At 40.5% G+C, this 27207-nt stretch overlaps 2 protein-coding genes and 1 long non-coding RNA gene across 3 annotated transcripts in view; 1 reads left to right on the forward strand and 2 right to left on the reverse strand.

The window, feature by feature from the left end:
• The window catches only part of LOC130086963 (uncharacterized), an 80237-nt gene extending 69587 nt beyond the window's left edge, over nucleotides 1–10650 (forward strand). Inside the window, exon 2 of the long non-coding RNA XR_008807298.1 lies at nucleotides 10492–10650. This is a non-coding gene — a long non-coding RNA (uncharacterized LOC130086963). The remainder of the gene's footprint in view (nucleotides 1–10491) is intronic.
• The window catches only part of LOC130086932 (ribonuclease-like 3), a 153881-nt gene extending 142023 nt beyond the window's left edge, over nucleotides 1–11858 (reverse strand). Inside the window, exon 1 of the mRNA XM_056253174.1 lies at nucleotides 11779–11858. The gene's annotated coding sequence lies outside the window, so the exon portion shown is untranslated. The remainder of the gene's footprint in view (nucleotides 1–11778) is intronic.
• LOC130086933 (ribonuclease-like 3) lies at nucleotides 10861–11858 on the reverse strand. The gene is made up of 2 exons (XM_056253176.1): nucleotides 11779–11858; nucleotides 10861–11531 (listed from the first exon to the last, which is right to left on the reverse strand). Exon 2 carries the CDS (start codon nucleotides 11526–11528, stop codon nucleotides 11097–11099), a length of 432 nt encoding a protein of 143 aa, XP_056109151.1. The 5' UTR covers nucleotides 11529–11531; nucleotides 11779–11858; the 3' UTR covers nucleotides 10861–11096.
• Nucleotides 11859–27207: the final 15349 nt, after the last annotated feature.

The following is a 27207-nucleotide window of genomic DNA, read 5'->3' on the forward strand; positions in this document are numbered from 1 at the left end:
TTTTGAACGCATGAACGAATTGTTACGAAACTCGGTATGGGTCATCAGTACGATGCCCTGAAAGAGCCTGAGAAGTTTCGAAACAGCGCCACCTAGTGGTAAATTTTATTTTTCAAATGCTTATAACTCTGGCTGTGGTTGACTTATTTTCACGGGAGTAATCTCTTTGAGGTCCTGAATCGTTGCCGAGTCCAGAGATACCAAACATGCTAGGTTTCGACTTACGGTTTGTGTAGCGTTGTGATTTAGCGCTTAAAAAACATTTGCCGATATCTTCGAAACCGTTAGTCCGATCGAGACGAAACCACCGTCAGAAAATTGGAAACATAGGTCGATAGCTATATGCCAATGCCCAAATGCCAAAATATTGATGGTAAGGGGTCGTAAAATTCAATCAAAGTCACGTAGCGGTCATTTTTTACGTGTTTTTTCACATAAATGTCTATAACTCTGAAGTTAATCGAGATATCTTCACCAAAATTGACACACAGATGTAGGGGCTCACTCTGAGGACACATGAAAAAAATTGTGGGATTTTGCCTCTTGGTGGCGCTATAATAGAACAAAACATGAAAATCCCATTGATTTCAATGCAGTTTTGTGATGTGAAATGCTATACTTAATGAACACATTGCTGTAACATTACGAAACTCAGAATTTGTTACCAGCACCTTGCCTTGAAGGTACTCAAAAGATTTCAAGACAGCGCCACCTGTCGGTCAAAAGTTAAAATTACATTTCCAAAAATGCTAATAACTTTTTTTTAAATGTGCTTATTGTAATGACACTGGTCTTAATAGATTCCTTGGGTCATGCCGAGAACATAGATACCAAGTTTGACGTATTTGGACGAACTTCCTGTCCGCCATCTTTATTTACTTTCAGAACCTTCTTTTTCGAACTTCTCCTAGACCATTCGTCCGATTTTCACCAAAATCGAATCGTGTCATCTCCATACCGTGCCGACTAAAAGTTATGGATTTCGTGACGATAGACGAAACCGTTTTCGTATACCGCAGCAGCAAAGTTGAGACATGCTGCCAAAATGACTATTAAGTCTTTATCTCTGCAATGCCTTGATATTTTGACACCAAACTTTGTATGTGTCATTGTCACCTCACTCTGACCACATCACATCGATTTCGTAACTGCGCCACCTATTGGTCGAAAGTGATAATCCATTAAATCATCTTAAAAGTTAATGTATATATGATTTTTTAGCCATTTGCCTAAATTCATCTTTAAATGTCTTTAATTGCTCCTTGCTGCTGTCAGTCTGAAACTTCCAGCCATGTTGGCATGTCTTGTCGTCTGCGTTTGCGCTTGGCCCCGGAATGGCTGCTTGCAGCTATATTTAGGGGCCAAGCACCGAAGGTGCGGAGGCACCTATTGTATCTGTTCTGGTTCTTATTATTAGGGGCCAAGCACCGAAGGTGCGGAGGCACCTATTGTATCTGTTCTGGTTCTTATTATTAGGGGCCAAGCACCGAAGGTGCGGAGGCACCTATTGTATCTGTTCTGGTTCTTATTATTATTCTTCTTCTTCTTCTTCTTCCGACTGGGCGTCTATGGCAGCCCATAGAACCGTATCCGGGAAAGTTGTTCCGGTTTGACATTCTGATAGAGGACAGTCCCAACATCAATTGCACCAATTTTGGTGTCTCTAACTCATTGCCTCTAGCGCCACCACCTGTCCAAAGTTTCACTTTTATTATGCTAATAACTTTTGAACCGTTAGGCCTATCAACAAAATTCTTTTTTCCTCTGATTCCGGAGCTCATGACGATTCGATCGCACCCTATGACGTCATTTTCCGTCATAAAAATATGGCCGCCATTTTGAATTGTCAAAAAAACCTACTTTTGCGAACTCGTCCTAGACGGTTTGTCCGATTCTCACCAAAATTGCACCAGATCATCTCCAGGCAGTGCCGACAAAAAGTTATGGAATTCAAGTTGATTCGTCAAACCGTTTTCGATAAACGCGCAAACTAATTTTACGTAGCGCTTGCGAAAACGGACGTAAGGCTGTATCTCCGCAACGCTTAATCGTATTCAGACCAAACTTGGTACCTGTCATCACAAGCATGACCTGAGGCTACGTGCTGCGTTTCGGCGCAGCGCCACCTACTGGTCCGGAGATATGAAAAACGGCTATTTTCGCTCATAACTTCTGAACGGTTTGTCCAAAAATCATAAAAGTGGTCTCTTTAGATTCAGGGCGTCATGCCGAGTCGACTGATATCCAATTTTCCCAGATCGGCCATTTTGGCTGTCGGCCATTTTGAATTATGTGCTAAAATGCTGTATTTTTTGAACGCATGAACGAATTGTTACGAAACTCGGTATGGGTCATCAGTACGATGCCCTGAAGGAGCCTGAGAAGTTTCGAAACAGCGCCACCTAGTGGTAAAATTTATTTTTCAAATGCTTATAACTCTGGCTGTGGTTGACTTATTTTCACGGGAGTCATCTCGTTGAGGTCCTGAATCGTTGCCGAGTCCAGAGATACCAAATATGCTAGGTTTCGACTTACGGTTTGTGTAGCGTTGTGATTTAGCGCTTAAAAAACATTTGCCGATATCTTCGAAACCGTTAGTCCGATCGAGACGAAACCACCGTCAGAAAATTGGAAACATAGGTCGATAGCTACACGCCAATGCCCAAATGCCAAAATATTGATAGTAAGGGGTCGTAAAATTCAATCAAAGTCACGTAGCGGTCATTTTTTACGTGTTTTTTCACATAAATGCCTATAACTCTGAAGTTAATCGAGATATCTTCACCAAAATTGACACACAGATGTAGGGGCTCACTCTGAGGACACATGAAAAAATTTGTGGGATTTTGCCTCTTGGTGGCGCTATAATAGAACAAAACATGAAAATCCCATTGATTTCAATGCAGTTTTGTGATGTGAAATGCTATACTTAATGAACACATTGCTGTAACATTACGAAACTCAGAATTTGTTACCAGCACCTTGCCTTGAAGGTACTCAAAAGATTTCAAGACAGCGCCACCTGTTGGTCAAAAGTTAAAATTACATTTCCAAAAATGCTAATAACTTTTTTAAAAATGTGCTTATTGTAATGACACTGGTCTTAATAGATTCCTTGGGTCATGCCGAGAACATAGATACCAAGTTTGACGTATTTGGACGAACTTCCTGTCCGCCATCTTTATTTACTTTCAAAACCTTCTTTTTCGAACTTCTCCTAGACCATTCGTCCGATTTTCACCAAAATCGAATCGTGTCATCTCCATACCGTGCCGACTAAAAGTTATGGATTTCGTGACGATAGACGAAACCGTTTTCGTATACCGCAGCAGCAAAGTTGAGACATGCTGCCAAAATGACTATTAAGTCTTTATCTCTGCAATGCCTTGATATTTTGACACCAAACTTTGTATGTGTCATTGTCACCTCACTCTGACCACATCACATCGATTTCGTAACTGCGCCACCTATTGGTCGAAAGTGATAATCCATTAAATCATCTTAAAAGTTACTGTATATATGATTTTTTAGCCATTTGCCTAAATTCATCTTTAAATGTCTTTAATTGCTCCTTCCTGCTATCGGTCTGAAACTTCCAGCCATGTTGGCATGTCTTGTCGTCTGCGTTTGCGCTTGGCCCCGGAATGGCTGCTTGCAGCTATATTTATTATTATTATTATTCTTCTTCTTCCGACTGGGCTTCTATGGCAGCCCCTAGAACAGTGTCCGGGAAAGTTGTTCCGGTTTGACATTCTGATAGAGGACAGTCCCAACAGTAATTGCACCAATTTTGGTGTCTCTAACTCATTGCCTCTAGCGCCACCACCTGTCCAAAGTTTCAAAATCATTATGCTAATAACTTTTGAACCGTAAGGCCTATCGACGAAATTCTTTTTTCCTCTGATTCCTGAGCTCATGACGATTCGATCTCAATCTATGACGTCATTTTCCTTCATAAAAATATGGCCGCCATTTTGAATTGATTAAAAAACATACTTTTGCGAACTCGTCCTAGACGGTTTGTCCGATTTTCACCAAAATTGCACCAGATCATCTCCAGGCAGTGCCGACAAAAAGTTATGGAATTCAAGTCGATTCGCTAAACAAATTTCGATAAACACACAAACTAATTTTACGTAGCGCTTGCGAAAACAGACGTAAGGCTGTATCTCCGCAACGCTTAATCGTATTCAGACCAAACTTGGTACCTGTCATCACAAGCATGACCTGAGGTTCCGTGGTGCGTTTTGGCACAGCGCCACCTACTGGTCCGGAGATATGAAAAATGGATATTTTTGCTCATAACTTCTGAACGGTTTGTCCAAATATCAAAAAAGTGGTCTCGATAGATTCAGGGCGTCATGCCGAGTCGACTGATGTCCAATTTTCCCAGATCGGCCATTTTGGCTGTCGGCCATTTTGAATTATGTGCTAAAATGCTGTATTTTTTGAACGCATTAACGAATTGTTACGAAACTCGGTATGGGTCATCAGTACGAAGCCCTGAAGGAGCTTGAGAAGTTTCGAAACAGCGCCACCTAGTGGTGAATTTTTTTTCTCCAATAGCTTATAATGCTTATAACTCTGGCTGTGGTTGACTTATTTTCACGGGAGTCATCTCGTTGAGGTCCTGAATCCTTGCCGAGTCCACAGATACCAAACATGCTAGGTTTCGACTTACGGTTTGTCTAGCGTTGTGATTTAGCGCTTAAAAAACATTTGCCGATATCTTCAAAACCGCTAGTCCGATCGAGACGAAACCACCGTCAGAAAATTGAAAACATAGGTCGATAGCTATACGCCAATGCCCAAATGCCAAAATATTGATAGTAAGGGGTCGTAAAATTCAATCAAAGTCACGTAGCGGTCATTTTTTACGTGTTTTTTCACATAAATGTCTATAACTCTGAAGTTAATCGAGATATCTTCACCAAAATTGACACAAAGATGTAGGGGCTCACTCTGAGGACACATGAAAAAAATTGTAGGACTGAGCCTCTTGGTGGCGCTATAATAGAACAAAACATGAAAATCCCATTGATTTCAATGCAGTTTTGTGATGTGAAATGCTATACTTAATGAACACATTGCTGTAACATTACGAAACTCAGAATTTGTTACCAGCACCTTGCCTTGAAGGTACTCAAAAGATTTCGAGACAGCGCCACCTGTTGGTCAAAAGTTAAAATTACATTTCCAAAAATGCTAATAACTTTTTTTAAAATGTGCTTATTGTAATGACACTGGTCTTAATAGATTCCTTGGGTCATGCCGAGAACATAGATACCAAGTTTGACGTATTTGGACGAACTTCCTGTCCGCCATCTTTATTTACTTTCAAAACCTTCTTTTTCGAACTTCTCCTAGACCATTCGTCCGATTTTCACCAAAATCGAATCGTGTCATCTCCATACCGTGCCGACTAAAAGTTATGGATTTCGTGACGATAGACGAAACCGTTTTCGTATACCGCAGCAGCAAAGTTGAGGCATGCTGCCAAAATGACTATTAAGTCTTTATCTCTGCAATGCCTTGACATTTTGACACCAAACTTTGTATGTGTCATTGTCACCTCACTCTGACCACATCACATCGATTTCGCAACTGCGCCACCTATTGGTCGAAAGTGATAATCCATTAAATTATCTTAAACTTTATGGTTTTTTAGCCATTTGCCCAAAATTCTCTTAAAATGTCTTTAATTGCTCGTTGCTGCAATTGGTCTGCCAATCCCACCCATGAGGGCATCTGTTGCCGCTTCTTGCGCTTGGCCCCGCTAATGGCTGCTTGCAGCTATATTTCCCTATATAACCCTATTCTATAAAAACTGTTGTTTTTACATATATAATCCAGTTTTCCAAGCATGTCTGTTCATTATTATTTAATTTATTTACTTTAAGAATGTTGATCTGGTAGCGGAGCATCTGGGCGTTCGATCAATACGAGTAGTGGCTAAACTCCTTGAAAAGTGGAGGTCTGCTCTTACAACAGAAGAGTGTAAACTGCTGGAAGAATATTCTGAGGGACTCATTAATCCGAACTGCAGAGATCCTTTTCCTAATCTGCTGCTATCACCTAATTTAGAAGAGTGCAAAGGTGTTTTTTTGTATTCTGAAAATGTGTCACTATTGGGTTTAGAGCCGGCATCTGGAAAAGTCTTGTATAAAAGTTGTGTCAAATCTTTGAATAAAAGTTTTTTAGATAATAAAGTGGATACACCCTGGCGTACCATCCTACAGATGGAAGAGGGCATAAACCCAGAATGGAGAGCTCTGTACAAGTCACCATTAACTAAGAAATTAGGTGATTTACAGTGGAGAATATTACATGGGGCAGTTGCAGTTAATGCTTTTATTTCAGTTTTAAACCCTGGTGTTAGTCATGGTTGTCCTTTTTGTTTGCAGAGAGAGACTGTGTTCCATGCATTTATGCAATGTTTTAGACTGAAGTCTTTGTTTATTGTGCTACAGAATTTATTTGTTTGTTTTGGTGAAACATTTTCTGTTGGAGTTTTTATTCGTGGTTTTAAATACGTCCGGAGACACCGATTTCGGTGTCAACTTTTGAACTTGTTGCTAGGCCAAGCTAAAATGGCAATTTATAATACCAGAAAACATAAAATTGAACGAGACACAAGCTATAATTTAGAGGCAGTGTTTTTTAATTCAGTGAAATCTCGAATTTTAATTGATTTTCGATATTTTAAAGCCATGAAAGATCTTGTTTCTTTTGATCAGATTTGGTGCAATAAGGGGGCTTTGTGTGAGATTATTGATGACAATCTGCATTTTGCACCCCTTTTAAGATAATTTTGTCTTGTCTGTTCTGATTTTATTTGAACAATGTGTTAATTGACTGGACATGTGGATAATGGTTTAATTTTTGTAATAAATGGATTTTGAAATTCAATTCTCTCTCTCTCTCTCTCTCTCTCTCTCTCTCTCTCTCTCTCTCTCTCTCTCTCTCTCTCTCTCTCTCTCTCTCTCTCTCTCTCTCTCTCTCTCTCTCTCTCTCTCTCTCTCTCTCTCTCTCTCTCTCTCTCTCTCTCTCTCTCTCTCTCTCTCTCTCTCTCTCTCTCTCTACGGTCCAAAATGTCTGTTCAACATCTTTACCAGACTGTAACTTAACTGTAATATTAAATTACAATACACAACTATTTATAAAAGTAAAAAACAAAAACAAAAAACATGTAAATGTGTTATCAGGGAATTTACAATTTAAGACCCAAGGACCAGATTTAATTACAGTTTTTTCTCGATTGCTAAGACACATTTCTTGAAAGCTGCTCTCCTTTTCTCTAAACTGTGAACACAATACCCAATTTTCAAGCTACATTCACAAAACCTCAGACTTTTCTTGCAAAACCAAACTTTCACCTCAAAACAGTTCAATCTGTGCTCAAAACTGAACTATGTTGTCAAATCGTGCCCCTAGTCAATCAAAATTAAAAACACTACTGAACAGTCACAAACATGTAGAAAAATAGAAAACACAATGCTCAGGACATGAAGCTGGAGAAATAAATGTTTATTGTTCACTGTAGGCTAAATGCATGTTGCAAAACAAAACAAAAAACTGTGCATTTAGCACTTGTACAAAAAGAAAAAACAGAAATCTTGTGCATTTACACGTAGCACTTGTAAAAACAAACAGAAATCTTATGCGTTTGCCACTTGTACAGTAAGCCCATGTAAAAAATAAAGTACAAAAATATACATGGAATACTAGGCCTACAAACAGTTAGACCAACCCTCCATTACAATACTACAGTACATTGGTACAGTGATGTACTGAAACATATATTTACTTACAGTATACTGTGGTACAGTATATAGTATGTCATACAGTAATTGCTGTCAACATTTACATACTGTACTATAATGTCAAAAAAAAGGTAATTACCTGTTCTCTTCTCTAAATCTTCGGATTATGGTGGACACAGTGAATCTACTGATGTTTGGTTGTACCCTTTGTCCAGCCTCCCTCATGCTCATACCATGGACAAGAACATGGTCAATCACAGTAGCTCTGATTTCATCAGATATTACTGTTTTTTGTCTTCGCTGACCACCTCGACCTCCTCTCACACAAACTCTTCCTCTCAGATTTCTATCCATTGTAGGGCCTCACAAACCAGTGCTCTCTGAACTGGCTTACTGTATATGTTCCCTCACATCATTAGCCACAAGTGTGATCAATTTTGAGTTGTTGTGTTCAAGTGGTGACACGTGTGCTTTAATTGTGTTTGACTTTTGTCACCTGTGCTCACCATTATGCAGCACGGGTGCATCACAATGAAAATGTGTTGGCAAGTTGTGTCTAAACAGGTGAAAAGTGCTTATGGTTTTGCCAAAAGAGTGATTGATTCAATCAGTGGGTTCAGGCAACTGAGCATTTGGTTCAGACAATAGGGTTTAGTGTTTTAGCAATTGAGAAAAACTGTAATTAAGACCAGGAGTCAGAAGTGCAGTCAATTTTAGACAAGAGTCAGAATTACAATAGATTAAAGATAAGTTTTACTGAAGATAGTTTGCAGTTTCATCAGCAGAAGTCAGCTTCAAAACTCACACAGGAGTTCGTAGGCCGTCCCGCTTACAGTTACACAGATCACAGCAGTTATACCATTTCCAAAGTCTAAGCTATGTCCTTACTTCAGGTTCAATGTATCTCATTGGCTAGATAAACACATTTTAGATAGACTGAAGCATATCTCCATGGATTATGCGGCTGACACTCGGACCCTGAAGTTAGGCACGTCGTGACATTCCAGGTTGCAGATCTGCGTTTCTAGTCACGCACGTAGATGAAAACTAGTAACTTCACACTAAAACACACTGGTAACTTCTATAACAAAGTAAAATCTCACAAGCCTAGAGAAGTTATTCAACTCATGTGATATTTAGAAGGAAAAATATTGATTAATACCTTGATTTTAATCACTCATTAGATATAGTACATTGAAGCAGCAGTGGATTCCAGAATCCAGCCACTTTAGTGCAAATCTTAAATAAGAACTGTTACAACAATCTATAAATGATGCTAGTAGCATTTGTGAGGTTATCTTAAGCTTAAATGCTGAATTGACTTCAATTACCCAGACCTTCTCTTAAATTAGCAAAAGCGGTCTTCAACTTTGGCCACTACAATTGAAATGATCCCATGCCATGTCTGGACCTGCATGAGTGTTAACTATGATAGACATATCATAGGGATATTCAACATCAGCACAGCCTTACGGCTTCAGAGTAAAACTGAATCTAAAACTTCTATATACAGTTTGTGCCATTAAGGCAACAAACATCATGTTCCTGATTAAATGAATACGTTTTATTATGGTCTTCACAGGAATGAAGGGAATCACCTCATGGTGTCAGCTGGTTCTTGAAAGCCCATTCTCATTCGCTCTTTATAAATAATCTAATTGAATCTGGATACTTTTCACAATGAAAAACAAGTCGTGGGAATGCAGTTGCTGGTGATCAGATATGGAGGAGCTCAGATTTTTTTGGGCAGACTGCTTTATCTTCTCACAGATTATTCCCCCTCAATTCTGTTTAATTTAACATGAAAATATCTTTGAAAAAAATCATTGTATAGTTGTGCTTCATGTTTCTGGTTTGTGGATATTTATCTGAAAATTGATGTTCATGAAATTTAGATGAAGGAATATGAGTTAAGAGCTAATTAAAGGCAAGTAAATCATTTTTTAAAGAATTTGTGCAAGGTCACAGTACACAGTAAACTTGCACAGAAAAGAGCACACACTCTCTTAACATTTTGTTTCTGTTTACACTAGGTGAGCGTCTCGGTTATTAACCTGCGTTCACTGATGGAGGGAATGAGACGTGATCAATGACTGACACAGGGGTCACGCTTGAAAGCCCTAAACATCTGAGACTCAGAAAAGGCCAATGAGAATTGGCGAGTGGAATTTGCTTGCTACGGGTATTTCAGCAGACAGTTCAACATTGAGGCCTTAGAGACACCACGTCTAAGGAACAGAAATTACAATTGTAACCGAGTTGTTCTCTATCTGTCAGTCACTTTGACGTGGTCTCGATTATAGTCTAAAGTTACTTTGTTCACCCAGCTGTGCACGTTTTCATTCCAGTTGCTTTGTTTTTCTGTATTTGTGTTAAAGACATTGAAGCACTAAATGTATTACCTTGTTGTTTTGGGTAAATTAATATTTTGTTCTAACACATTTATTTAGTTTGAAGGCTTTACAGTAATCAACAATATGGTAATGAACAAACCGCACAAATAATTATCAAACTTGCACCAAATAAGAGTTTTGACTGCAATAAATAGAAATGGCAGACAAGTAAAATGGTTGAACCTTTTGAAAGACAGTTAAAGTATTGTTGGACCCAAAAGTATTGCACAGTGATGAGTATGACAGCAATGTTGCAAGATATTGTGACGTTGAGATGCAAGTCAATCCATCAGAGTTTAAGGGTATAGAGAAGTTTTATTGAGGATAACAGACAGGTGTAAAAACATCTGTGTCTTTCTTCCCTCGTCTGTTTTTGCTCATTCTCTACTCCCATTAAAAAGTTTTTTAATGCTCAAAAAGTGTTAACAGAGTGCTTAAATTCAGTAGACTCGCTGAATCTGCACATTATAAGCAGAATTACACACAGAGACATGCATGAAGAAGTGAAAAATACAACATCAACTTAGAGAAGTAACAACGTTATTTTAACATTATACTCATTTAAGGTAAATGATGAGAAACATCTCCAAGATATTCTAGTTCATATCAGAGTCTCATGAAGAAAGAGAGGTTCATTTTATTGTACCCTAAGTTGAACTTGTGTGCTGTTCTTCAAAAGGACATGAATTATTAAAAAAAAAAAATCCCATTTTGCTCAAATACAATTACGTACATGTACACCTGTGCTTCAATGAATTCATTAAACTATGACGTGTTAACCTCTAACTGAGGTCAATTATTTATTTATCTATTTTATTTTTGGCTTTGTGATTGATTCTGATTGTTGATGTTTTTTCTAATTGAAAAACAAAGGGAGACAGAAAAGGAGAAGTGAACAAATGATTAGCAAATTATTGTAAAGCTGTTTTCAGTCTGTCATCTATCCATTAATTATGTCTTCGGCGTAATGTACAGGCCAGCCGTCTTCACACCTCACCACAATCTGACGTGTGGATCTGGTCCCTCTGTATTCACAGTGTGGGTGTGTATTCCCACTGTGTAATTTACAAATGACCACAGGGAAAGGATTGTTACTCACACGGTTATTGCCCCTTTGAGTTCCTGCTTTACCACAAACTGCATTAACATCTTTTTTATTTGCTAGTATGAAAGTGTTGATATCTTTGCAGCCATTGGTGGTGTCAGACTGTACGATTCCTCTCGTGTGGATCTCACTGTCACATTTCTGTACAGTCATGGCACCAAACACATGCTGCTTGAGGAAATGCTTATAACCGTCTGGTACAGCATGAGTGGAGAACGACACACACACGACCAGCAGCAGAATCACAGCAGACTGATGAATCTCCATGACCTGATGAACAATACACACATCAACACACCTTTACTGACATTCGACTTATAAAGCAGTTTATGTGCTGTGATTAATTAAGAAAATACTGTTGAGACCCTTCCTTTATTTTTACTTATCTTACACATATCTTAGTTACTTTATCCCAGCTGTGCACATTTTCATACAGACACCGTTGCATTCCTGTATTTGTTAAAGACCAATTACTTGTATATCTTATAGTTGCTGAGTAAAGTTCTTAAGCTCTTACCTTGTTGTTGTGGGTAAATTAATATTTTGTCAAAAGTCTTCTTTTGCCTGAAGGCTTTACGGTAATCAACAGCACGATAATGAACAAACCTTAGAAAATAGTAATGAAACTTGCTCCAAACACGAGTTTAGACTTCACTGTTGTCCGTCAGTATCACTGGAGTTTTTATTGTAAACCTCACGTGACCTTTAAACACTGAACAGTACAAACATGACCTTGGCCAATTTAACTGGTTGACGGGAATTTCATCGCCCTTATTTGTTATTAGCAAATATTTGAAAAGGAACACATAATGATGTTTAAAAGTCCAGTTTCTACACACCAGAGCTCCTTATCTAGATTTTTTATTAATCTAAAATATTGTGTTGTGATTCACACTGTTTATTTGATTGTTTTCTAGATTGGTGGTTGTCAGATCAAGTAGCGCATATGATCACACTGAAGTGTCACTAACATGTGAATCATCTATTCGTCCTGTTCACAGTCAATGTAAGAAAGTGGGCAATGCCTTAACCTGTAAATGCATGAATATTTCGCCAATCATTATCTTTAGCAACCCGGATCTATATCTCTGGATCTCTACCATTCGCAATAACATACAACTCTCCAGATATTCAAGTAACAATTACAGATGAATAAAATAAAGCATATTTTGTTGCCTTTTGGAGCTTGGAAATGTTTGATTTGAGCAGATGTTTTATACCATCATCACTGTCCTCATTAGAGCTCATTTCCCAGTACATTCAGCATCTGGCTCATATTCGCCATCTCAAAAATATTTTCAAAACTATCATTTTCAACATCTTCAAAATTAATATTTGGATCGCTGACAGCTTCTTCGCCAGATCCACCATCAAATGACAGTGACAGTAATATTTGATTGCATTCCGTACTTGCTCTGCAATAAATCACTGAGCCATTTCAAGTTTTGCTGATGATACTTCCTATTCTTTTGTTTTCTGCTTGTGTGACACGTCAATTCATCATTGTGTATCAGACATTGCTACCTTGTGACATAAAGGTGAATTGCACTTTGTAATCAAAGATTAAATTATTGTTGTGCAGAAAAATATATACTCATACAAACCTCGGGTCGTTAGCGACCCTATACGATTATTACCAAAACATGAATGGGAAACCAAGCAATCTTTTATTATTTTATTATTTTTCTTGTTATATATATATATTTAGAATTAATTGATTGAGGAATACTAAAAAGGTTGATGTCTGACTTTTAAAAAATGGATGAGGAGGAGGGTAGTGAATAACGTCCCGCGTCACTAAAGGCCTGGGATATGCGTAAGGGGAAAGCTATAATAAAAGTGTAGCTCTGAATTTAGATGTAGAACATGGTAAAATAAAATGCACATTTCAAATGTTTTTTTTTTTTTTTTCCACAGTAAAGTGATTTACATTTATCTGAACTTTTTATCCAAAGCGACTTACATTCGCTTACATTCACCAATGGTTTGGTGATCTCAATGTGTGGACATGAAAAATAAACTTAATATCTACTATACATATCCTCTGTTCACTTTATATTTGTGTCTGACTGCAATGGAATGGAGCCAAGGGGAATATTTGAGAAACCGTTTAGCCTGTTAAACACACAGAGACAGTGAATGTGCACATTCATTTCGATCCTGTTAATGGAAATAATCTAAGCATGGCTCACAGAAATAGAAGTTGTAAGTGTTATATGCGTAAGAAAGAAACTGCATGTCAAACTTCACACAGTATATATAGTAATAACATGGAGCAAACCACAGTTTGACAGCTTACTTTTAGATTCCAAATTTCCAAAGCAGAGATGAGAAGAGAGAAAAATACTGCACTTTCAGTTTCAGGGACAGAAATTAAGGTAAGTGAGATGTCCCACTAAATGTATTATGTTTACAGATTGAAAAGTTTGATAGGAGCTCTGCTCAATTGAGTTATCTTGAGAAAAAAGGAACACATTTCTCAGAGATGATTAATTATTACATCTGCCAGTCCAACACATTCTCATCCTTTGGCGTCATATAGGTGACGCCATATGACATTTCGTCGAAATCTTACGCACATGGCATCCTTTAGCGTCAATATAACACGCACTGTTATGGGTAGGTTTAGGTCTGGGGTCGGGTTACGGTTATGACGCCTTGGGATCTGCGTCTCATATTGACGCTAAAGGATGCCATGTGCGTAAGATTTCGACGAAATGTCACAAGCTGGGATGAGAACGGGCTGGCCAGTCATGTGTCTTCAATCTGTATCTCCTGTTCTTATTCCATTTCACAAGGCATTCAGTCGGTCAGTTAAAAAGTGACCTCTCTTGATTTGATCGAAAAACAATTATGAATGAAAGCCAATAGTGCAGTGGGATTTTGTACTGGTGACAGTGGGACACATTATTTAGAATCCTCGAGACAAACTGAATGAAGCACAAGATGAGATTCAGTCCTTCCTCTTTCCTCTCAATGACGTGGGCGAGACGCTTACAGTTAATAAGAATAAAATGTGTATTTATAATTTGTTTTGAAGGCACAGACGATAAAATATATTTAAATTTTATGAAATCAGAAGTGTGCAATATTTATCATTCTGTCGTTCTCATGTTCTGCGTGATTACGACTCGTATAACACAATTTCATGTTTTTGTTTAATATTTATGGTTTTATTTTCCCACAATAATGTGAAATATATCAGAGCATACCATGCACATTTTAAGGGTTTGGCCACATCTGACCTGTAGAAAGACATTCACCCAATTGGGAACCTATAAGAATTTAGAATATATTTTGTTCCTTTTTTTTCTTTTTCTTTTATGGTATACGGATGTTGATGAAAAAAATATGAGATGGGAGGAAAAATTAGGCTGTATTAAATTAGGCCTCACTAGGATGCAGCCGAACGAGAGTTCCCTTTCGAGGGAACTCGCGATGCGTCACTTGACGCCTTGGGAACGCCCCCAGCGTGAATGCGTCTGAGCATCAATGTCAACTAGTCCAATGGAAAGAATGAGCGTCACGGGCGGGTGACGTCATGACCAGGAAGGGATAAAGGCTCACCCGGTGAAACGCGGCATTAGCTTCTGCGTCTCAGCAAGCGATCTGTGTTACTCTGTCTCTGTCTATTTATTGTTGTCTGTTACGATATTATTGGGAAGAGTTATGGCGAAACAACTTTACAAACTCTGTGCTTCTCCCTGCCCGCGTTATTTAACGGGTGGGGACACACACGAGCTTTGTGTAGTTTGTTTGGGAGTGGAGCATGCGGTATCAGCCTCCGAGGGGGCTGATTGCAACATTGTGAGAAGCTTTCGCTTCGCATGCTCCACTCCCGCCTGTCACTTTTCGAGGAAAGTGGCCAGGCTCGCGATCCTCGGGGTGCAGGACACGCGTCTGCCGAGGCAGCGCGGAGAATGCATTCCTGTGGATCGCGAATAGGATCTCGTTACGGGGTTGGAGACGGGTCCGCGGATCTTATCTCCTCCCTTTCCACGAGTGATCCAGTGCTCTCTCTCCGGTCTCGGAAGCCCGCGCTGCGGTCTCTTCCGCCCGGGGAGAGAAATCATTGCTTCAGTGCTCTACCTCCGAGGAGGTAGATGTGCTGGGCATTGAAAGTGTACACAATCATGGGGGAAGTGGATTTGCCATCTCTTCCCCAGCGTATGAGAATTATATATAGCCTATATATATATATATATGATAGTTTACATATTATATATGAAATAAAGTGTATATGTATAAAGTATGTATATAAAAAATATATATATATAATGATAAGCTGGTGGAGGTGTTTACTAAGGCTGTAGATAAATTAAATATTTAATGGCCAGCAGGAATAAGGGGGCACTCGTCCTTAAAATAAATTGAACGAGTTTCCTTCCCTCTATTTTTCCACCTCCATCACGGGGCCTTCCATTTTTCCCGATCTGCACAGCGAGCTGTCTAGATCATGGAAAAAGCCTTACTCATTTTTTAGCCCCACATTCACGTATATTCAGATATTTGGGGGTTAAGAGAGTATGGCTATGGGACAATACCCCGGGTAGTACAGACACTTGCGAGCTATGTCTCCCGGTTCAGTATCGTCCCTGAAGGCGTCGGCTTCTCTCACTAAACCATTAAAGAAAACTATTTTTTTTTTTCTAGTGGGAGAAGCATATATGGCAGTGGGTCTAGCACGAGCCTGCTTGCACACTATAGCAGTGCTGCAAGCATATCAGGCTGACCTGCTGTGGTATTTGGACAGAAGTGAGGGAGTTTGGCCCGATGGGGTTTGAGAACTCCGTCGGGCCTCAGATTTATTTCTCAGGGATGGCAGCCAAATAAATGTGGTCACTGAGAGACACCTCTGGCTCAATTTGATGGGAATCATGGAGAAAGATACAAGATAATCTCTCCCTCGCTATGTCCAACCCACTGGGGCTGCTGGGCGTGAGCAGCTCCAGCCGGCTAGTTTCTCATACACAACACAGCAGCCAAAGCCTTCAAAGCAGAAGCCGGATCCGAGGACCGTTCTTCATGCTGAGAAGGCTGCGGCTCAAAAGAAAAGGTCTGGCGCCACGGCGTCAGACCGGTGAGGGCAGCCCCAACCGGGGTGGAATGGTGTACACCTCATTATACGGTGCCCTTTCCATCTCTGTGCCCTCAGGGGACCGTTCTGCCAACCCCGCCACCCTTGGTGCTTCGGGGCGCAGCGTTCTCCAGCGAGCTTCTGGCGCAGCGTCAACTCGACGTTGCGTCGGACTCGCGCCCTCTGAGGGGGGTTCGAAAACAGTCAGTTCGGGTGGTTCCTGCCAGTATGTTTCAGGTCCCCGAACTGGCTGTCTTTATTACACCAGAGGCCAGCCTCGAGGGGCTGGTTCCCTTGGTAGATTTTCTGGCAGCGTGGAAGCTTCTGCCAAATATATCTCTATGGGTAATGGTAATCTCTCTGGTAATGGAGCAAGGGGTAAAGGCCCTGTTAGCAAAGAAAGCTATAGAGCAGGTGTACTCACCCGACATTGCGTCGGGTCTTTACAGTCGTTATCTCATTGTTCCAAAAAAGGATGGAGGGCAGCGTCACATACTAGATCTTCGTCTGTTGGAGTGTTTGGTGCTGGAACTCAAGTCCAAGATGCTGACACTCAAACAGATCGTGACTCAAATCAGATCCGAGGACTGGTTTGTCACGATAGATCTAAAAGACGTATACTTCCATATCTCCATCCTCCCTCAGCACAGGAGGTTCCTGAGGTTTTCTTTGGGGCAAAGAACACCAGTATCAGGCACTTCCTTTCGGTCTAGCTCTATCACCCCGCACGTTCACGAAGTGTATAGACGCAGCTCTGGCCCCGCCAGGCTGCAGTGTATACGCATTCTGAATTGCATAGATGACTGGCTGATTCTAGCGGAATCAGAACAGTTAGCGGTTCGGCACCGAGGTGTCGTTCTCGCTCATATGCAGATGTTGGGGTTGAGGCTCAATGCCAAGAAGAGTGTTCTTTCTCCAGTACAGAGAACCACTTTCCTTGGTGTGGTATGGGATTCAGTGACGATGCGGGCCAATCTATTGCCCGTTCGTGTAGCTGCTATCCTGACAGCCACCATAGAGCTAAAGCTAGGCCAGTCACGCACTGTAAAACAGTTCGAGAGACTGTTGGGTCTTGTGGCAGTAGCGTCCAACGGGATACCTTTTGGCCTGCTGTACATGAGACCTTTGCAGTGGTGGCGCAGGACCAGAGGGTTCTCCCCGAGGGGAAACCCACTTCGTATGATCAAGATCACGCGGCCTTGCCTTCGTGCCTTGGTTATATGGAGGAAACACTGGTTCTTAACCCAGGGTTCGGTGTTGGGAGCTCTTTGCCATCGAGTTGCTATCTCGACAGATGCTTCCCTCACCGGCTGGGGAGCGGTATTGGAAGGCCGCTCAGCTCAGGGCTTGGGAGGAGTCATCATCTCGCTTGGCACATGAATTGCCTAGAGATGATGGTCGTCTTCAATGCGTTGAGACATCTCCTCCCAGACCTGAGGGGCCATCATGTGTTGTTCTGAAACAGTGACTGTTGGGCCTCAGGGCAGCAGCGTTCAATGTGATACCCTTTGACCTGCTGTACGTGAGACCTTTACAGTGGTGGCTCAGGACCAGACGGTTCTCCCTGAGGGGAAACCCACTCCGTACGATCAAGATCACGCGGCAGTATCCCCGCGCCTTGGTTATATGGAGGAAACTCTGGTTCTTGACCCACAGACAACACGTTGGTGGCCTATTATTTTGGTCCCTCAGGAAATTACGCTGTCTGAGGGCAGTGTATATTCCAGGGGGGGCAGAATATTGGAGCAGACACCCTGTCGAGGCAGGGGCTGAGGCCAGGGGACTCCACCCCGAGGCGGTGGAGCAAATATGGGAGTTTTATGGCCAGGCAGAAGTGGATTTGTTCTCGTCTCAGCAAAAGTACGACGCACTGTCCACTCTGGTTATCCCTCACTCAACCAGTCCCCTCGGGGCTGGTTGCTATGGTGCAGACGTGGCTGAGGCTACGTCTGTACGCATTTCCCCCTGTTGCTCTGCTCCCAGGAGTTCTGGAGTGATTCCGCCAGGATGGAATAAGCCTATTTAGTAGCACCACCCTGGCCGAGCTGAATTTGGTTTGCGGACCTAATTTTTCTCCTCGACGGACCTCCCTTGGAGGTCCCGATCAGGAGAGACCTTCCGTCTCAGGCAGGGGATGCAATATTGCACCCCCGGCAGGGGATTTGGAAACTGTGGGTTTGGCCTCTGAGGGGGCCCAACTCATAGAGAGTGGTCTCTCAACCGAGGTTGTTGAGACCATTCTAAGCTCCAGAGCTCCCGCTACGAGGAAACTATATTCACTATTTCGAGAGTTTTTCACTTCTTGGTGTTACCAGCGTCAGTGGGATCCGGTTAACTGTTCAGTAAACACAGTATTCGAGTTTCTGCAAGAACGCTTTGTATCAGGTCTGTGTCCTTCCACGCTTAAGGTATACGTGGCGGCCATTGCGGCTTTCCACGCCCTGGTGGGTAGTACATTTTTGGGTCGAGACCCCCTGATCACTCGTTTCCTTCGTGGCACTTTGAGGCTGAGGCCTGCAACTTGCACTAGGGTGCTGGCTTGGGACCTTGCAATAGTTCTAGAAGGCCTATCTGGGGCTCCCTTCGAGCCCTTAGATTTGGTCTCAGAGAAGTTCCTTTCTTTTAAGACTATTTTCTGCTAGCTATTTCGTCCCTATTAGAGTCAGACCTTCAGGCCCTTTCGGTCCCCTCCTGCCTTGAGTGCACCGGGGATGGCCAAGGCATTCTTACCCGAAACATGGATATGTTCCAAAGGTGCCTACCATTATTCCGAGGCCTATTGTGCTGCAGGTTTCTGTCCTCCTTTTACATCTGCGGACCAGGAAAGGCTGAACCTCTTGTGTCCAGTGCGAGCACTGGATACTTATGTTCATCGGACATCTTCAATGAGGAAGTCCGACCAGTTATTTATTTGCTTTGGATCACCTAAGAAGGGTCTTCCTGCTTCTAAACAGACGGTTAGTAAGTGGATAGTTGAGGCTATTTCACTTGCATACGAGTACTCTGACCTGCCGTGTCCTTTGGTGGTCAGAGCTCACTCTACGAGGGGTATGGCGGCCTCTAAAGCCTTATTATTTGGAGTTTCTCTTCAAGACGTTTGTGATGCGGCAGGCTGGTCCTCACCGCTCACATTCGTTAGGTTTTACAGCTTAGACCTGGATGCTGCCCCAGGTTCTCAGGTGCTTAGTGCTTAGTTTCAACAGACTGACACTCAGGTACTTGGAATTCTGGCGTTTTGGGTATTCTCGTTCCCAAGGCGTCAAGTGACGCATCGCGAGTTCCCTCGAAAGGGAACGTCTCAGGTTACTACTGTAACCATAGTTCCCTGAGAAAGGGAACGAGACGATGCGTCACCCTGCCATACTTCCTGCTTCCCTGTGATCGGCTTGCTTCGACTTTTTGAAGCTAATGCCGCGTTTCACCGGGTGAGCCTTTATCCCTTCCTGGTCATGACGTCACCCGCCCGTGACGCTCATTCTTTCCATTGGACTAGTTGACATTGATGCTCAGACGCATTCACGCTGGGGGCGTTCCCAAGGCGTCAAGTGACGCATCGTCTCGTTCCCTTTCTCAGGGAACTATGGTTACAGTAGTAACCTGAGACGTTTTTTTCATAGCAAGGGCGCCCTCTCGTGACCAATGTGCGCCTCTCCACTTAGAGCCTATTGAGTAAAATGATTTATGCCAATTAACATTCTTTTAGCACTTTAGATTAAAATAGTCATATGTTTATGAAAACAGAGTTGATCAAAGAAAAATAAACGTAATAGTTGAAGATGTATTGTTGGACTGCCTGCATCATCATGCGTGCTCATGATACATCGTCTGTTTATTCTAAACTGCGGTTTCAAAGTGTGTAAAACACGACATGTTTTTGCTGTCCTTGTTGAATTCACACGGCGGTAACATATGTTCTCATTATTCTGTTTCCAGTGAATCTAGCTCGTGTTATCGAACTGATCTAACAGTGAATTAAAGGTACGATATGTACGAATTTTGCAGTAAAATATCCAAAAACCACTAGGCCAATGTTATATATTTTGTTCAATTGATTACTTTACAATATCCCAAATGTTTCCAACTTTTGTAAATCGTGAGAAAATTGCAATTTCAACCAAGGAAACGGGGCGTGTGAGCCGGGGTGAGGAGTCGCCAGTCAATGACGTCATATCCGCGTTACCCTCGGTTTCCGCCGGTTTGACCTCGTACTGCCATAGTAACCATGGCAACAGACGTGGACAACCAGGTTATGCCCGTTATACCGAGCAGGACGCTCACGCTGTTGTTGTTTTGTTCATACATTATGGACCATGGCAAGCAGACTTTGAGACAAAATCTTTCGAGATGCCGAGAGCTCCACGTCCGCGACTAACGTTGACAGAGCAAATGTACATAAAACTAATCAATGATTTTTAGTTCAACATGATGAAATGTTAGAATATGATCTGTATGTTAATTTAATGTTGATCTAACGTTAGCTTAGTTAGTCTCATACAGCCAACAAACATTCAACACACTCAAATGTAGTTTAGTGTGATAGTGTAACTGTTAGAGCAAGTGAAACAACGCTGTGTTACCTCAAGTTTAAAACTCGTCTAATAAACTGACCTGTGTAAGTATTAATTCAGCACTTGCGTGTAGTTCGGTAGAATGAAATGTCCTTATTCCTTTATATTCGTGGGAAAATCGCGAAAAATCCTGCATATTGTACCTTTAAGTTTGTCAATTGTGAAGTGGAATAAAACAACACAACTGCAAATGCAAAGGAAGTAAGGACATGTTAGTCGATACACCGCCCGAATAATACCCTGTTAATCTGTTATTAGTTCTCACCATTAATTCCAATGGTATGACAGATTGCTTTCCATATATTTTATTTAAAGTATACTTGGGTTGACTTGTCAAACGGTGGTGGATCCATTTAAAGTTTCCGCAATGTCGCCGTCATTTTAAATGCGCGAGACATTAAAATACGAAATGGATTCTGATTGGCTCTCAGTGTGTCAACAGGAAAAAAAATCTGAAAGTGATCCTAATTAGATTGTTCCTCTATATCTTCATCTTTATTTATAGTCGTGCTGACTCAGCTATTCTTTTATTTTTAAAACTATATCATTATAGTTATATTGTTCTTGGTGTAAACAGGCTGTAAGAGGCTAAGACTAACTAGCAAGCTTGCTGGCTAACGTATACTAGAACATTCAATTATGTAGCCTATATTCTTGTGGGTCTGTTTTTATATTGCTGGCAATAAACCCCATTGCTTGTGTCATGTACAGCACATACTTTGAACTTGGTTGTTGATGGTCTGTATTAAAAAGCCATATCTATTACACTACAGTCACGGGAAGAGACCAGAGAGAGAGCCGTGAAGACATTGTAGAAGCCATTAGATACCAGAGGTATCTGTTACTGGAGGTAAAAGAAAAGTCAACAGATCCTGCCTTGAAAAATGAGGCTCAACCTTTAGCAGAGAAAATTTAGTTCCCTTAAGGTGATGATACACAGGGCAACTTTTTGAGCAATGTTGCTGGGCAATGTTGCCGTCAACGGGCAACCAGATGAGACACAGGGCCCACGACCGATCTAAATTATCCAGATAGAAATGTATTGCCCATTTTCAATGGGAAAGTGCCCAAGCAACAATCGCTCGGCAAGATTGCCCAGCAACATTGCTCAAAAAGTTGCCCTGTGTATCATCACCTTTATGGATTAATCAACACTGCCAGTATACTAGGGATGTGCATCTCCATAGCTGAGGCCGATGCGATACGCATCTCGATGCATAGCCAACGATACGATACATTAAAGATACATATAAGCAGCTACCGATGCGATGCAATACGATTCACTACTATTACGATGCGGTGCGATCCGATTTCGATTCGATTCAACGCGATGCGATTCAATGTAATACGATGCAATGGAGCAAAATATGATGCTATGCAATTCAATATGGTATAGATAGTCAACATTTTTCTTTCTTTTATTCAGACATACAGCAAATCATAAAATAGCTTAAGTGCCATCTGACTTTTAACGCATGGTTCTTTCATCTTTTTTCACAAAACCAAAAGATTAAATAAAAGCAGGTGCTGTTTTAACATAAACAATAAAAAAATAAAATAAAAACCTTTCACAAACAGGTCTTTCATAACTGTATTCAAATGTAATATATATATATATATATATATATATATATATATATATATATATATATATATATATAGAAAAACTATTATTGGCAGTCACAGGCTGCTGTAAACCAGATTAACTTAAATGTCCTAGTAGGTAGCCTAGGTGACTCTCAGGACACGCCTCGCACTCCGTAGTGTTGTGATACGTCATATTCACGTAGCAGCTGCAGCAGTCATGATGAGAGAACGCACTTGAGCAACAGTTCAGAAAGGAGAAATCAATCTAGTCGACCTGGACGCGCGAATGAGGCGAAATCGCGTCCATCGCACCGCGCTAAACGCGTCTCGCGCCGCAGGACCTCCAGACCCGCGTCAACGCGTCTTTACATTGACTTGACATATAAATCACTCGCTACTACAGACGCTCAATTTGCGTTCGGTGTGAACGCAGCAGTTACATAATAAAATATTGGTCACTTTCAAAATATTAAAAGTATAGCGCATCTACTAATAATTATATTAGAATAAATCGTTTTTTTACCGATGCAGATGTTAGAAACGATGCATCGCGATACAAATGCCAACTTGTATCCGATGCACACTTATTTAAATCGATGCATCGCATCGTTAGCTTTTATGCCGATGCACCGATGCGAATCGGTGAATCTTACCATCCCTACAGTATACACCTTTTTTTTAAACAGTGCATAACTGTTGGTGAAGGTGAAATAATTTATAATCTGATGATTAAATGTTATCTTAATCCACGATTTTTTCTGACAACATGCACAAATATTTGGGAGACATAAATTCCAGCTGTTATGAGTGAATCATATATTTTTTATAATATTCATCAAATAGCTAAACACACAAAGATATTTCAAGTTCATATCCTTGTTTCAGAAATGAAAAAAGTATTGTGGGTTTTAAGGCACTTTTCCCGCTTGGCTGATGTAAAGTTAAGGAAAACAGAAAGAGAAATAGTCTATAAATATATTCTTACTAAAAAAAAAAACTGTGTACTGAAAACCTTTAGTGTTAGAAAACTGAAGCATTTGTGTCCACTTATTAATTGATGGTTAAATCTGAGGTACAGGCCTGAGGAGTTTAGCATTTATTTGGTTTGACACTTAAAATAAAATAGACTCTATTGAGCATATTTACATATTTAAAATGAGCACCATTCAAAAGACACCATCCAAAAAAGGAACAAAGTCAGCTATAGCTGAAGACTACACTAGCCAAATCATTTCCATCAAACAGTGATAATATTCTACATATCAGCAAAATACAATAATGTCATGAGTTTAAAACACAATAACACTCATAAAAACCCAGCTGAACACAATAGAACTGAAAGAGACACGAGATGCTTGACAAACATGACTGAATATAATAATTCATGACCAAAACTGAATGAGACAAGATAAAAAAAACCATAATAACAAATAACATGTCTCTTCATCTTCCTCCTCACATGACAACAAATAATATGAAAGAACTAATCAGCACCTCATATAATATCTGAATTTCATTGTGACCCATTTTTGCACATTTTAACAATGAAGATAAAGATATATCTACCAAACGTATGAAGACATACTATGATTTAATTGCTATAAAAATGGCATTGTTTTGCAAATGCTGCACCAATAAAATCTAGGCAGGTTTTGGTTGTAGTATTGATTTCAAATATCAATAGTATTTCACAGAAATTTATGTGTCTCTTAATTTATCATTTAAATCACTAAAATAAACATACATCAAATTCGTTTTTAATGTGATATTTAAATTGGTAATAAGTGAACTTTGACTGGTATTGGAACTGATTATTGAAATCCTGGAATCGAGACACAATTACTCTGTGAGCGATGAGAGTTTCAGCTGATATTCTCTCCATCATTTCCTAATTATCTTCAGTGTCTCTTTCAATGAAAGTATCAAAATTATAAATGATGTTACATTGTTTTATTGGCTGCCTCAGTCTGAGTCTGATTGTAGGAATCCTCCTTTTCAAAGTAATGTCAGTCAGGTCACGTGGTGAGTTATCACAAGCCATTATCCTAGGAAAACAAAGATTCACAGATGGTTAAACATATCATGAAAATCTGACTTTTTCCGTGTTTAAAGTCCCTGTAAAGGCAATTTAAAAAAAAAATTCTAAACACATTATAAATGTTAGAAATGTATTGCTAAAACATATTACAAAGACTGTGAACTGTGAAGTACTGAATTGTGGAGTTAGATCGTTAAACAGTTTTTCACCATTGATATTTTACGGATTTTCTGGGCGGGGCTAAAACAGGGCTCGATGACGCACTGGAGCCCTTGAGCTCCTGGACACGCCCCTACTTGATGACGCTCTGAGGCCACTGAGGCTGGCCGCTCCTAACAATATTATAGAGCACATTCACATCAGTTTGCCGCTCAATCGCGAGTTACTGTCAGTACTATTATTAGTAACACAGCCTACAGATTGCTAGCTACTAGCTATGCCTTCGTCACGGAAATGCGTACTACCTGGATGCGATCACCGGATCACGTACAAAACAGATCGGTGTCCTTGTTTAAATTTCCGAAAAACGATTACATCAAGAAGAAGTGGATTAATTTTGTTAAGAGCCACCTTGATGGAGAGCTGAGGATCACCGCCAAAACCCACCTCTGTAAGTGATCATTTTAAACTGGATAGTTTTATAAACTTTCGTCGGAGATAACTGTCTGGGATTCACTGATAATCCGCTGTTACTGGTGAATGGGGCCGAACCGACTCCCGCCTCAGCCTTCATCCTCCCGTCGCGCCGACAACTGGTGCCATTCGGCAGTGCGTGCCCACCGTGCGAGCATCCATTCCGGCTGTAGAGTTGAGTGAGGCGAGTCGACGACGGCAGCTTTCCCGCGAGTGGGCGTGGTTTCAGCGCAGCCAGTGGACACGCCCCCAGCGTTTGAGAGCAGAGATTACTGCTCATTTTTTCAAGATTTTGATAGCTTATTTTATGTACTTGCTGGCTTTTTTTATCATTCAAATTTGGCTGGGTGACTAATAACACATTTTTCTGTGGTGTGACAAACTCAAAACACATACTTAATTTTGACTTTACAGGGACTTTAAGTATAATCGGGTCTCCGGAGCATCCCAGAAACTGAAAAGTGACAACCCAGAACGGAAATCCCGCAGATGAATCAATGTAACTCCACCACAACTACATAAATGTCTCCACTAACCATCCAGAAACATCCAGGTTCATCTAAAAGTTACAACCTCTTCCTGAGTCACAGAGGCGGGAGCAGCAGCTCATTTGCATTTAAAGAGACACACACAAAAATGGGGCGTTTTTGCTCACACCCAAAAAGGGGCAAATTTGACCAGCTATAATAAATGATCTATGGGGTATTTTGAGCTGAAATTTCTCAGACAAATTCTGGGGACACCATATATTTATATTACATCTGGTGAAAAGTGTACGTAATTTCACCTTTAAAGTAATACAATTGATACTATATTTAGCTGACGCTTTTATCCAAAGCGACTTACAATTGCTATATATGTCAGAGGACGCACGCCTCTGGAGACACTAGGGGTTAAGTGTCTTGCTCAGGGACAAATTGATGTCTCATAATGGATTCGAACCCGGGTCTCTCCCACCAAAGGCATGTGTCTTATCCACCCCCTCAGAGGTTTTCTCTCCCTAAATATTAAATGGCCCTCATTTATAAAATGCTGCGTAGAAACCGTTGTGCATTTGATCTAACGAGCGTTTATCAAATGTTATCAATGTGATTCAGAGAATGAACGCACGCACGCACAAACAACATAAGTAGGCCTTTCTTCCAGATGTGAAATTAAAAAATTTAAATTTGTGCACCGCTGAATGGCTTTTGTCTTGTAATAATGTCATTAACATATAAAAGAGCACCGTCAACGTCAAAAACTTTTACTTGAGAACGGTGAGCAGCAAGATTTATTATATTTCCAATTACCTGCAGTTTTCTGACTCTCTGCCTGAAGAAAAAGTAAATTTCCACTTCAAAAATACTTTTTTTTCTAAATATGAACATCAGTGTGGATTTAGCGTACACATACTCTAAGATCAAATCTGTGGCTACACACGTTTCATAAATGAGGCCCATTATCATAAATTGAATCAAACCTTCTGTAATACAGTAATACAATATTACAGTATATTATGATTTCAATATCGCATCTAACATTCTTGAACTGACCATTAAGACACTAGCCTTTTTTTCACTAGCGTTTTGTTTTTATTTTGTATTATTTGGGAGTTATGTGTTTTTGATGATTTAATAATAATTAAATGTATTATTAAATATTAAAATCAAATGTAATCATACCACTGTTCTTGTATGCACTGTACATCTCTTATATCTTGTTAAATCGGCTGTATGTAATACTTACATTCAGTGGTACTGCTATATGTCTCTGTCTGCGACGGTAGTAAATCACACCAGCACCAGCAGCATAAACCAGCACAACACCAACAACAACACCACCAAACACTATTCCTGCTCCAGCTTCTGAAGACACACCTGAACCTGGAACATCTACAGAGAAACAGTCATGATTGTGAATGATAATCTATCCAGGACTTAATATTTTTTTAACTTTAGACCCTTCTATATTGACCATCAGCTGTATCAACAGGAAACAGCAGCTTTCACTGGAAAACTAATATTATGCATTTTTTAAAGTATTTAGTTAATACCACTAGTC

The sequence above is a fragment of the Rhinichthys klamathensis genome, unplaced genomic scaffold (assembly GCF_029890125.1).
Source record: "Rhinichthys klamathensis goyatoka isolate OS25496 unplaced genomic scaffold, OSU_Roscu_1.1 h1tg000103l_1, whole genome shotgun sequence".
Classification (NCBI taxonomy): domain Eukaryota; kingdom Metazoa; phylum Chordata; class Actinopteri; order Cypriniformes; family Leuciscidae; genus Rhinichthys; species Rhinichthys klamathensis.